Source organism: Falco rusticolus, chromosome 16, assembly GCF_015220075.1.
Source record: "Falco rusticolus isolate bFalRus1 chromosome 16, bFalRus1.pri, whole genome shotgun sequence".
In the NCBI taxonomy this organism is placed as follows: Eukaryota; Metazoa; Chordata; class Aves; order Falconiformes; family Falconidae; genus Falco; species Falco rusticolus.
Window position 1 is genome coordinate 8095873 of NC_051202.1, and position 12346 is coordinate 8108218.

General features: G+C 49.0%; 1 protein-coding gene across 1 annotated transcript; it reads left to right on the forward strand.

Moving 5' to 3' along the window:
• Window positions 1–2039: 2039 nt before the first annotated feature.
• On the forward strand, window positions 2040–12260 carry VPS11 (VPS11 core subunit of CORVET and HOPS complexes). The gene is made up of 16 exons (XM_037409629.1): window positions 2040–2202; window positions 2533–2681; window positions 2870–3005; window positions 4087–4250; window positions 4351–4598; window positions 5004–5205; window positions 5490–5641; window positions 6588–6774; window positions 7174–7317; window positions 7817–8005; window positions 8877–9038; window positions 9508–9647; window positions 9956–10158; window positions 10709–10880; window positions 10991–11213; window positions 11968–12260. Exons 2-16 carry the CDS (start codon window positions 2535–2537, stop codon window positions 12130–12132), a joined length of 2634 nt encoding a protein of 877 aa, XP_037265526.1. The 5' UTR covers window positions 2040–2202; window positions 2533–2534; the 3' UTR covers window positions 12133–12260.
• Window positions 12261–12346: the final 86 nt, after the last annotated feature.

Here is a 12346-nt window from a genome sequence, read left to right on the forward strand (position 1 = left end):
GGGAATGAAGACTGGAAAGAAAGTAATTATGAAGGATGGTGACTTTTGCAGGCTTTTAAAAATTTGGGGGGCTGGGGGGAGCATGTTGGTTTCAGGTGGCTGTGCTGTCACCTGCTCTTAGTCAAAAATTCCACAGACCAAAGCATAGGTGAGCCCCTGAAATCTGCCCAAATGAAAGTCTGATGATAAATACTTCAGTCTGGTTTAGAAGTGTAAACTGACAGCTCTGCCATATTAGGAGCCCGCGTGTCAATATGGGGAGGGGGTGTGTGGGTGGGCAGAAAAAAGCCAGTGTTTCTGCAGGCAGGGCTGGAATGTCCCAGCATCACCGGGAAGGCTGCAGCTGGCTCCGGCTGCAGCATTGTGCAGAGGACAGCGCAGCAGGAAACGGAGGCTAAAAGCGGGACTGGATGATGCACTGCAAGGAAGGGTGCTGCAGGCCTGGCAGCCTCTGTCCTTGGGGATGCAGCCCGCTGCTGGGGCTGTGCCAGCCTTGTCCGGCACTGCTGCTGGGAAAACGCCAGTGCCTGTGGCAGAGCTGCGGGGCTGCAGCTTCCCTGTGACTGTGCTGTTGGGGATTGCATGCTCTGCTGTGCTCCTGTGCCCCTTTAGTAGCATCCTGTAGCAAGGTGTAGAGTCACTTAAGGGAGCCTGGCTTGCCCGCAGGGCTGATGGGCTGTGCCATGCCGGGCTGTGCTGGGGCTGGCCGGAACAGAGTTTGTGTTCTCCTTAGTAGCCCATAAGGTGTTTGGCTTTGTGACTAAAGCAATGTCGGTGGCACACTGGTCCTTTGGCCACTGCTAAGCAGTACTTAGTGTTGTCTCTTTTGTCTTTTCCCCCCAGCCCAGCGAACAGGCTGAGGGTGCACAAGAACTTGGGAGTGTACACAGCTGGGCCAGCTGACCCCAACGGATGAGGGGATATTCCATACTGTATGATGTCATGATCAGTAATAAAAGCTGCAAGAAAGGAGTGGGGGAACATTTGCAGTTACAGTTTCTGTGTCTTCCCATGGAACTCTTACACATACTGAAGCCCTGCTTTCCAGGAAGGGGCCTGCCAATGGGAAACAGTGAATTAATTCCTTATTTTGTTTTGCTTGCATGCATGGCTTTGCTTCATCTATTAAACTGTCTTTATTTTGATCCACAGGTTTTCAGCTTTTGTTCCTCCAAAACTCTCCCCGCTCCTGTGGTGGGATAAGGGGGGCTCTTAGCTGCTGGCAGAGTGACCCTACTACACAGGCATGTGATGGAGGGGGGTGTCTTGAGGCAGAGCTGGCAGACGATGCTGCTTCAGGCTCCTTGGACACTAGAGCACAGGGTTTTGCCACATGCTTCTGGTCCCTTTACTTGACCTCTGCTGAGGTTGTAGAGGTGACAACAGGCAAATGAACTCGGTCAGCTCATGCTCCTGGGCCACGTGGCACTGGTAAAGCCAGACATGGCTGTCAAACAGAGCTGGCAGCAACGTATGTCCTCTGGCAGATGGCCTCCTGATGCAGCGGAGAGCAGGGCCTGTAGGAAACGCTGGGCTGGAGCCTGCGGAGCCTCTGGAGGTGCTGCCTGCACGAAACCCTTACACGGCAGGGGCACGAGCCCTGCACTCCCTAGCCCTGGGCCGCACCGTTCTGCCCTGAGACCTGCTCGTGGTGGTTTCCCACAGGCAGCGCGACGCTTCGGTCAGACGCCAGGCGTGAGCGATGGCTGCAGCAGATCGTGCTAGAAAGTGAAATGGGGGCGGAGGTGCGGGGCCGGTAACTGCAGCAAGGTGACGCCACACTACGAGCCTGCCGCAGTTGCTCTCGTGTCACCCCCGGTGACGAGAGGCGCCCCCTTCCCACGCCGGGCGGCGCCGTGCCCTCCGCACCGCGGCCTGGAGGCAGCGCGGCCGCCCCCGGGGCGGTGCCCTGCAGGCAGCCCGCGCTCGGCGGCAGCCCTGGGGCGCGGCCAAACCGCAGGGCGGGGCCCTCCTTCTGCTCCACGTGACCTGCGCGGGCGCCCTGTCACGTGAGACGCGCAGCCCAGGGCCCGGCCCCAAAATTGCCGCCTACCTGCAGTGGCGGCGCTTCGTGTTCTTTGACAAGGGAGACGGTTGAAGGAGCACCGGCAGGGCCGGATGGGGGCTGGTGGGGGCGCCCTTCGCGCTGCCACCCGGGCATCGCCGTCTGCGACTCCGGACGGGGAAGCCTGGTGTTCGGGGATATCCTGCGGGGGGGCGGCCGCGCTGGACCGTGTGGGCCTGGTGGGGTTCGGTAGGCCCGTGGGGCAGCGGGCGCTGGTGGCGCGGGGCCCGGGGTGCCCCGGCCCGGGGTGGCGGCGGGCTCCCCTGCCTGGCCTTTGCCCGTTGAGCAACACCTGGCCCGCGGCGTTGGACACCCCAGGGCTTGCTCGCCAAGTGCGCTGGCAGCTGCCAGGCTGAGGCAGGTGAGTGGGCCGGTGGGGCGGCGTGGGTTCGGGTACGGCCGGGGCGCATGCCTGGAAGGGGGTAGCGGGGGAGCTGTCCCCTCTGTGCGCCTTAACTCTGCTGTACATATGGAAGGTCAGATTTGGTTTTTGCCTCGCTCCCTGCAACTCAGTAGCTTCCAGGCTTACAAACTAAGGGTGACGCATCTGTACCAGCTGAAGCAGCACAGTATCTTGGTTTCCATCGGTGAGGATGAAGAGGGCATTAACCCCTTGGTAAGTCAAATGACAATGAGAGGATAACGCATTGGTGTTATGGGTCTTGCTTAAAGAGTACTGCAGTTACTTCAGCTGACCTCTTCCCTTCAGTGGCTTGCTCATTCCGGGCACTGTTCCGCTTGATGCCAGGCCCTGGCCTTCTCATACCTCATGTTTTGCTTATGCTATGTTGTTATTGTTTGTAGGTTAAAGTCTGGAACCTGGAGAAACGAGATGGTGGCAATCCTCTTTGCACACGAATTTTTCCGGCCATACCAGGTAACAAGCCCACAGTTGTATCCTGCCTGACTGTCCATGAGAATCTTAATTTCATGGCTATTGGTAAGTAAAATGGAACTATAATAACTTAAGAAAAATATTATGGTCCTTACTCAGATGTAGGGAAAACTAACAGATAGCACAAAAATCAGCATAGAACATCCTGACAGTTTTTCTTTTCACACAGTTTTTATGTTGTTCTCATGGAGAGATGGTACATCTTGTGCTGTCCATGAGCTTGAGAAAATAAATACATAAGTTTAGCCTGAGTCTGCGTATGTTACAGTAATAACTTTGATACTTGAAAGAAGAGCATAATTTTAGTTAATGTCATCTTTCCCCGCCAGTCAGTAAGGTTATGCATTTATTGAACTTGATACTAAATTTAGCTTTTGTTGTAGCACAGGAAAAAACATGGCTTTTGTGATACCTACTGTTAACAGAGATTTCCTCCCCCCCCCCCCCCCCCCCCGCCCCGGCACTGCATAGAAACCTTTTTTTAAAAGAAAAAAGCTAATTTCCCATTTTGGATTTAACTATTCCTTTGTAATATTTTTTCCTTAAGTTCTGACAGAGTAAGAGCAGTAGCGTTGTGAGGTTACAAGCACTTTTCAGTGAGTTGGTCCCTGCACTAAAATCAGAAGGCTTTCTATATGTGTGCTGTGGCCTTCCACCCTGGAACAGCTTGCGAGACTCGGGCCGTCAGCAAGCTGTGAAAACCACATGTTTTACTCGCTTTTAGGAAATCTGTCTCTAGTCTTTTTACAGTGTGTAGTATGTTTAAAATGAGTGAATTAAAACAATAGTTACCATTGGTGGAGAAAAGCTTGTTTATACCGCAAAATACAGACGGACTCAAACAAAAATAACCTCCAACTGAAGTTTGTGCATGGAAAGCAAGTTGAACCTTGCTGAACAGTGACAACTTCTGCGCAGCTGGGTGACAGCTCTGAACTGTAACAGGAGTAATAGGGTGGTTGGGCACTCTGGCTTCTACTTGCTGCAAGAACCTGTGATGATCCGGTTACTTAATACATTGCTGGTGATCAAGATGATGTCGCTGACTGGAGCTGCCCTAACTTAATGCTGGTTAATATTTCAGGTGTGCCTTGTAAGTAATAGTTTAGTCCATCCCCTTCACCAGGTTTTGCAGATGGGAGTGTTGTACTTACTAAAGGAGACATCACTCGAGACCGGCATAGCAAGACCCAGATCCTTCATGAAGGCAGTTACCCGGTTACGGGCCTTGCTTTCCGACAGTCTGGCAAAACAGCACATCTGTTTGTGGTGACGACAGAGAACATTCAGGTGAGAAGTTAATTGGAAAAAATGAGTCTCTGACTTGCAAGTTGTGTTGGCTTTTGAGTCTGGTTCAGAGCGATCCCCAAAAACTTTGTTTCTTCTGTAGTCTTACATGCTTTCAGTGAAAGACTATACTCGCCTGGAGCTGGACACTCACGGTTGTGGATTGCGCTGTTCAGCTCTCAGTGACCCCTCCCAGGATCTCCAGTTCATTGTGGCAGGAAATGAGTGTGTGTACCTTTATCAACCAGATGAACGTGGCCCCTGCTTTGCCTTCGAGGGACAGAAGCTCATTGTTCACTGGTATCGGGGGTACCTCATCATTGTCTCCAAGGACCGAAAGACGTCTCCAAAGTACGGCTCCTTGGAACAGATGAGTTCTTTTTGCTCTTGCAGCTTCCTGCTTTTCCTCATTTTCATTTTCCGCTGTGAAGCTTTGCTCTGGGGGGCTGATTCCAACTTTGTCAGAGGTGGTTAGGCTTCATCTGGACCCATATATCAATTAACTTCTGTTGTGGGAGTAGCACAGTTAAGCATGCTGAATGAGTGGGGTTATTTTCCCAGTCCTGTGAGTGTCTCAGTCTAGCACATAGATGGAATTTGTGTATAAATACATGGTGCTTTGCATCTGGGTTTGCTTAGTTCATTTGCCCAAATGAATCCCATTTGTCTTGCTCTCTGGACATCCCTAGTTTGTATAGGTATCAAGAATTCACATTGTGCTTCTCTTGTTCTCTAAAACTTTCTTCTGCTCTCCAGGTCAGAGTTTGCTGGGAATGAGGCACAGAATTCGGACAAACAAGTCCTGAATATCTACGACTTGTGCAACAAATTCATTGCATATAGCTCAATCTTTGATGATATAGTGGATGTCTTAGCAGAGTGGGGTTCTCTGTATGTCCTGACCAGAGATGGGAAGATTCACGTACTGCAGGAGAAGGATACACAAACCAAACTTGAGGCATGTAAATCTGTTTCATTATTAGTCTCTGCTTTAGGCCTGTGAAATTGTCCTGGCTCTGCAGGTTGGAAAGTTGAGCCATTCAGGTAAGTGAGTTAGGTAACAAGCGATCTGGTAGCTTTTCAGCATAACCAGTGTTGTAAAGCATTTTGTATTTAGAAGCCCATGTATGCGTACAGTGCATATAGCACCAAAAAGGAGAAACAACTTGTTTTCCAGGCGTGATTGAACTTGTTTTGCAAGGTGACATTTCCTTCATGCTGCTCTTCCCATGTATTTAACAGATGCTATTCAGAAAGAACTTATTTGAAATGGCCATTAACCTGGCCAAGAGCCACCACTTGGACAGTGATGGTTTGTCAGAGATTTTCCGACAGTATGGTGATCATCTGTACAACAAGGGGAACCACGATGGAGCCATCCAGCAGTATATCCGGTAAGTGGGGGTTCTATGGGAACCGTGACGGTGTAGTTACAGATAGGAGCTTCAGAGGTCTTGATTTCTGTGTTAGTGCAGGAATAAAACCAAAACAAAACTGCATGACTTGAGGTGAAAATTCTACTGGTAGAGAGAAACGTGTCAGTGAGTTTAAAAGTCTTGGAAGAAGTTGCTTGAAAGTCACTCTGTACACCTTAGGATAAAGTTCTCCTCCTTGATTGTCTTTTAGCATGAATAATGGAGGAACATTGGGGTGGAGTGGGGCCTGATGATGTCATTAGAAAGAAGGGATTGCTCTAGGCAAGACTGATGATGTAATTTGACCAAGTATGCCAGTCATCTTGAAAAATGCTCAAACAGCTTAATGTCAGTTTTTAAAACATCTCAGGTATTTTAAAACTTGGAGCAGCCTGTTTTGGAGCTTACTGGAAACTTCACGTTCAGTCTCCTGAACATAACACTTGCTGGCATTTTAATATAGAACCCAAATACTGGAGTCCCAATGTCTAGCGAGAGTTGGCGTGTGTTTTATTGTCAACTTTTGCATTAAGTGTTGGGATAACTGTAGCTAAACTGCTCTGTGTGGGCATGAGTGTTTAAAGCTGACTTCAAGTTATGTGACAGAAATGAAGGAAAACGTAGCTTTTGTTCCCCTTTTTTGGGGCTTCCCAGTTAGCTGTGTTCAGAGTGTAGTCCTTCTCACTGCCTCTTTTAAAGGAGGATTAACTCCTTGTCTGCTGTCACCGTTGTCCCAACCATAGCCTTTGTAGAGGGTTGGTTGTTTCACTGTGCGTGTGGATGGGTGGTCTCGCATAGCTGAGTTGTCCCAGGTGGGTTGGTGCCTGCTGAAGTTAAGGCTTCCCTGTGCTCTGTTGTTAATTTTTCCATTTGTTTCATCTTCCTGGGTATGCAGTCTCTTGTCATGTGGCTTTTTCCCTCCCAGCACTATAGGCAAGCTGGAACCATCTTACGTTATTCGGAAATTCCTGGACGCTCAGCGTATCCACAACCTCACTGCTTATCTGCAGACACTCCATCTGCAGTCCCTGGCCAATGCAGACCATACTACCCTTCTGCTGAATTGCTATACCAAACTCAAAGACAGCTCCAAACTGGAAGAGTTCGTTAAGGTATTGGGGAATAGTGAAATCATGCAAAGTTGTCATGTCATCGTAATAATTAAAAAGGAGCAGCAGAGACATTGTAAATTGACTCCTGTGGGGCTGTTGAGAGACTTAATGGATTTGTCCCTTGGTACCTCTGTCCTTGCTCCTTTGTTTCCAAGCTCTTGGTTACGTTCTCAGTTTGGTTGGCTTCCTATCTGGGTCTGGAGCATGCCAGCTTTTGCTGGTGTGACTGGCAAGCTAGAGAGAGGTGATTAGACTACTTCCCTTCTGCGCTTGCGATCTTACCCTTGCACAAGAGGTACTAAGTTGTCCCTGCTCTGGCTTTCCTCCTCTTAGGTGGTTACTGCTTGTGGACTGTGGGAATGTTGCTGAGGGACCATCTTTCTGCTTTTGTTCTTGTAGACGAGTGAGAGTGAGGTCCGCTTTGATGTGGAAACGGCAATCAAGGTGCTTCGTCAAGCAGGTTACTACTCCCATGCTGTGTACCTGGCAGAGAAGCACATGCATCATGAATGGTACCTCAAAATCCAGCTAGAGGACATCAAGGTGAGATGTTATTGCTCTCATGTTATCAGGGAGAATACCAACTCTCTAGCCTCTTTAGTGAGAATCCTGTTTTACTGACCTCTTCCCTGTGGCTGGTGTGCTGACAGGACTACTCAGATGGCAGTAACCTGCTGCTGCTTATGTGTTGGCTTTCTGCTTTTAGCTTGTGCAGTAGACTAGGGGTGGAAATCAGAGGGTCTGTCTTGTTCTGTTTCAGATGTGGCTTTTTACAGTGCACTTTAAGAGTTACTTTAAGTAACGTTTAAGTAACTTTAAGGGTTGTTAGCAAGAGACTAGGCTTAAGTTGTACTCCCTTTCCCCTGGGCCACAGCCAGTCTTCCTCCTTGAGGAGGAAAACAAGCAGGAATAGGGAACTAGGTGATGACTCGGAACCAATAGTGTTTGTGGCATACTCACAGCATATCTTCAATGTTTTCTGTCTGAACCTTGAAATGGAGAGCAGACTATTTTGTGATTATTTTTCTGGCTGCCTCCACAGAACTACCAAGAGGCTTTGTGCTACATTGGAAAGCTGCCTTTTGATCAGGCAGAGAGTAACATGAAGCGGTATGGTAAAACCCTAATGCACCATGTCCCTAATGAGACCACAGAATTGCTGAAGAACCTTTGCACTGATTACCGGCCATCAGGAGACAATGGAGGCCCTGGGATGCTGGAAGGAAAAAAGGTACAATTTGTGTTGACTGAGAGTTGTTGCTCTTGAGTGGTAACGTTGCAGCGAGTGAGTGCTCCTGCACTCCTTATGGTGGAGGCCTGATGTTTTAGGTATATATTCTCATTATACCTAAAACATAGTCTGCTCTGATGAGACCCTACCTGCAGTACCGTGTCCAGCTCTAGAGCCCTCGGCACAGGGAAGACATGGACCTGTTGGAACAGGTCCAGAGGAGGGCCCCAAAAGCAGTCAGAGGGATGGAACACCTCTTCTGTCAAAAAAAGCTGAGAGAATTTGGGTTATCCAGCCTGGAGCAAAGACTCTGGGGAGACCTTATCGCAGCCTTTCAATACTTAAAAGGGGGTTTATGAGAAAGATGCAGACAGACTTTTTATCAGAGCCTGTTGTGATAGGACAGGGGGTAATGGTTTTGAACTAAAAGACGGTAGATTTAGACTAGATGCAAGGAAGAAATTTTTTTACAGTGATTGTGGAGAGACACTTGAACAGGTTGCCCAGAGTGGTGTTAGATGCCCCAACGCTAGAAATGTTCAAGGCCAGGCTGGATGGCACTCTGAACAATGATCCGGTTAAAGATGTCCCTGCTCATTGCAGGGGGGTTGGACTAGATGACCTTTAAAAGTCCTTTCCAACCCAAACTATTCTTTGATTCTATGAGAAGCCCCATCCTGCTGTACTGGTAGTCTAGAGACAAAAGAGACTGCTTAAAGCTATTGCTTGGAACCAGTTCCTGCTGTAATGAGCATCCTGTACTGTGCTATATCTGTCATGTTACAGACTGGGAATGAGCACTCTGCACAGCAGAAGCACCAGTCTGGTGGAGACTGATCTGGGTGTTTGACTTTTTCTGGCTGTGTTACAGGCTAATTCAGAGGAGTTCATTCCGGTCTTTGCAAACAACTCCCGAGAACTGAAGGCTTTTCTGGAGCATATGACTGAGGTGCAAGCTGACTCTCCACAGGGTGTCTATGACACTTTACTGGAACTTCGACTCCAGAACTGGGCGCATGAACAAGATGAGCAGGTTTGAGCTCCTCCAGCTTTGTGTTTTGAGGGGAAGATTTGGTCTCTGAATCCTATTTGCATTCCTGCCAATCTGTTAACTGTTCCTGATGAGCATTGGTAACATGAGGCAATACATACACTGTGCTGGACACATGGCATGTAAATGGGAAAGCAGCCTAGTAGCTGGGAGAATAATCCTTTCAGTGAGGCTGAGCTCTAATTTAAGAACAGATTCCAGACAATACAACCTCTGTGGGCAGGTGCTTCTCCCACAAAAGTAGCTCTCTCTTTTTGCCTGGATCTCTGAGGATGCAGACTGTTTAGGTGATAGAAATCATGTTCTGTTTGCTTAAGAAGGATAGAGCCTTTTTGCCAACAGCAAAACTGTCCTCCTCTTTGAAAGACCTGGAAATTGTTGTCAGGTCTTAGTGCAACGTGTTCCAAGTGTGTGTGTTGTGGTCTGCCTGACCTCTCCCGCTTCTCTGTAGATCAAGGAGAAGCTGCACAATGAAGCCCTCACGCTCCTGAAGAGTGGAAGGTTCAAAACAGTCTTTGATAAGGCCTTGGTGTTATGTCAGATGCACAATTTCAAGGATGGTGTCCTCTACCTCTATGAGCAGGGCAAACTGTGAGTGGTGCTCTTATATGTAGAGTCCTGTCCCTTTGCCCCCACTGCAGGGAGAGTTTCTGATCCATAAATATCCCTGACTTACAATGGGAATGACCTCTTTAGTATCTCAAGGTGGAAACTTCGGATTGTTGCTCAGCTGAAAATACTTGTTAAGAGTATGGCGATTAAGTAGAGAGTGAATGAAAGACCTGTCTTACCTTCTGTGTGAATGCCTGGGGATTGCATGGATGGGTCAAAACCTGAGGTCCCTGTAACAAATCAAGCAGAGGTGGATTGTTGCAGCTGATGAGTCTCTTTTCGTGTAGTTTCCAACAGATTATGCACTACCACATGCAGAATGAGCAGTACAAGAAGGTGATCGAGGTGTGCGAGTTGTATGGAGACCAAGAGGCTTGTCTGTGGGAACAGGCTCTTGGCTACTTTGCACGGAAGGAGGAGGACTGCAAAGAGTATATTGCTGCGGTGCTGAAACACATTGAGAACAAGAATCTTATGCCTCCGCTGCTTGGTAATAATGACAGGTGACACCCAACACCCCCCACCCCGAAACCCAAACTAGTTTATAGCACACTCTGTAAATAAGAAATTTGAGAGAAGTGTCAACAAAGTTTGAGCCCACCATTTGAAGTAATAACCCGCTCTATAGGGAAAAGCGATGGCAGTCACAGCTCCCTAATCAGGAAAAAAAGATCTGCAGTATCAGTGGTTACAGATGCCTGTACATAATTTCTGTTCTGTCATTGTGGGGAGGTGAAGGGCTTGCTGAAACTCCTGTTGTGCCTTGGTGGGAAAGTTGAAACGGAATCCAATCCACTAGATCTTTGCTTTGCCCCATATGATCTGAGCTATCCAAATATGCTCCCGGTCACCCATTTCTGGAAGAGTTGAAATTGAAATAAGAGTCTTTAAATGAGCTTTTGGACTTAGTAAGAATAGTAAGAATGCTGACTGCCTTTGCCTGTAAGTGGCCTTTCACAGGGAAGCAGTTTGTCCAGGTAGAACTGGTGTAGCTGGAGGTTTTTTTGCTTGTGTTAAACTAACATCTTGGTTTCTCTCAGTTGTGCAGACTCTGGCTCATAACTCCACAGCCACACTGTCTGTGATTAAGGATTATCTTGTCAGCAAGCTGCAGAAACAGAGCCGCCAGATAGAGCAGGATGATCAGAGAATTCAGAAATACCGAGAAGAAACTACAAGGATCCGCCAGGAGATTGAAGAGCTAAAAGCGAGGTATGGGACTGTGCTGTCTTGTCTTGCACAGGATAGAACTTTTGCTTTTTGTTATTAAGGAAAAACATGCTTTGTCTTTCTTGCCCTTCTGCCTCCTCTTGCTCTCTCAGTCCCAAGATCTTTCAGAAGACCAAGTGTAGTATTTGTGCTAGTGCCCTGGAGCTGCCTTCTGTCCACTTCCTGTGCGGTCACTCCTTCCACCAGCATTGCTTTGAAAGCTACTCTGAGAGTGATTCAGAATGTCCTACTTGCATGCCAGAAAATCGCAAAGTGATGGACATGATCCGAGCCCAGGAGCAGAAGAGAGATCTGCACGACCAGTTTCAGCATCAGGTAGGGTAACATTGGCTGTTTTACCAGGTGTAGTAAATAAGGTGTAGATTCACTTACAGATCCCCAGAGGCTGGTAGAGAAGGGTGAGGCTGAAAGGATTTTGTAAACAAGGTTACATTGACTGCGAATAATGAGGCATTAGATCCTGAGGTGACTGCATTATGTACAGGGCATGAGGAGTCATTGATGCTCTCCAAAGATAAAAGACACAGTATTCTCACCTGACCCTGAAACGGATTGAGATCTGTTGCTTGGTGTGATAGCTGGTCAACTAGTGGTGTAGAACAAATGAAGGGAAAAGAGGGGGGTGGGGGGAACAACAGGAAAAAGCAAAACGGGAAACCCCTAAGCTTGTGTGAGTTGGAACAGGGACAGGATAGGGCAGTTGGGGTACACCAAAATTGTTGCCTCTGCATTGTGTTTCCCAGGGATGAAGTGGTGAGGTCAAGAATAGGGTTAGCTGGAACTTGTTAATGCATGTGGAAACTATAGAGTAGCTGAGGCAGTCACTTTTCTGCTTAAGATAACTGTTACCTTTTCAGTGCATGGCTCAAACATAGGCTTGAAACAGGAGGTGGAACGGCCACTGGCCGAATGCCTTAGCAGGAAAAAACACTTGTGCAGTGCTTGCATTGAACTAGCAGGACAGCCAAGGGCCGGCTGGGGCTGCTCAAAGTGAGGGGGTGACAGGAGAGGGGCTGGAGCAAGAGGCTGTCTCTGGCTTTTGCTGACGCTGCTGCTGTGTGTCTGGCAGCTCAAATGTTCCAACGACGGCTTCTCTGTTGTTGCCGACTACTTCGGTCGAGGTGTCTTCAACAAGCTCACCCTCATCACGGACTTGCCCTCGGGGAAGGCAGCGACCACCATCGAGGCCGGCCTGCAACGGGAGCTGCTCATCCACACCAAGCACAGCGCTTGACCCGGGCCGGCGCACCGCGCGCCCTCTCGGCTTGTACCGGGCGCCGCAGCGGGTCCGGGGGCCGCCCGTGTGAGGGCTGCGCGCCGCGCTGGCTGTCAGCCCCCACAATAAACCGGACTTGCTGGGCAGTGCGCTGAGTGCTGGGGGCGGGCTCCCTCCCTCGGGCCGGGGCCGTTACGGGCTCGCTCCCGCGGGGCCGGGGGCTGGAGGCCGG

Excerpts from the sequence above, each read along its gene's own strand:
- VPS11 (XM_037409629.1), top strand. The coding sequence starts at position 2,535 with ATGGAAGGTCAGATTTGGTTTTTGCCTCGCTCCCTGCAACTCAGTAGC. Across the intron at positions 2,682-2,869 it reads AAGAGGGCATTAACCCCTTG|GTTAAAGTCTGGAACCTGGA; the intron begins GTAAGTCAAATG and ends TATTGTTTGTAG. Across the intron at positions 10,159-10,708 it reads TCTTATGCCTCCGCTGCTTG|TTGTGCAGACTCTGGCTCAT; the intron begins GTAATAATGACA and ends GGTTTCTCTCAG.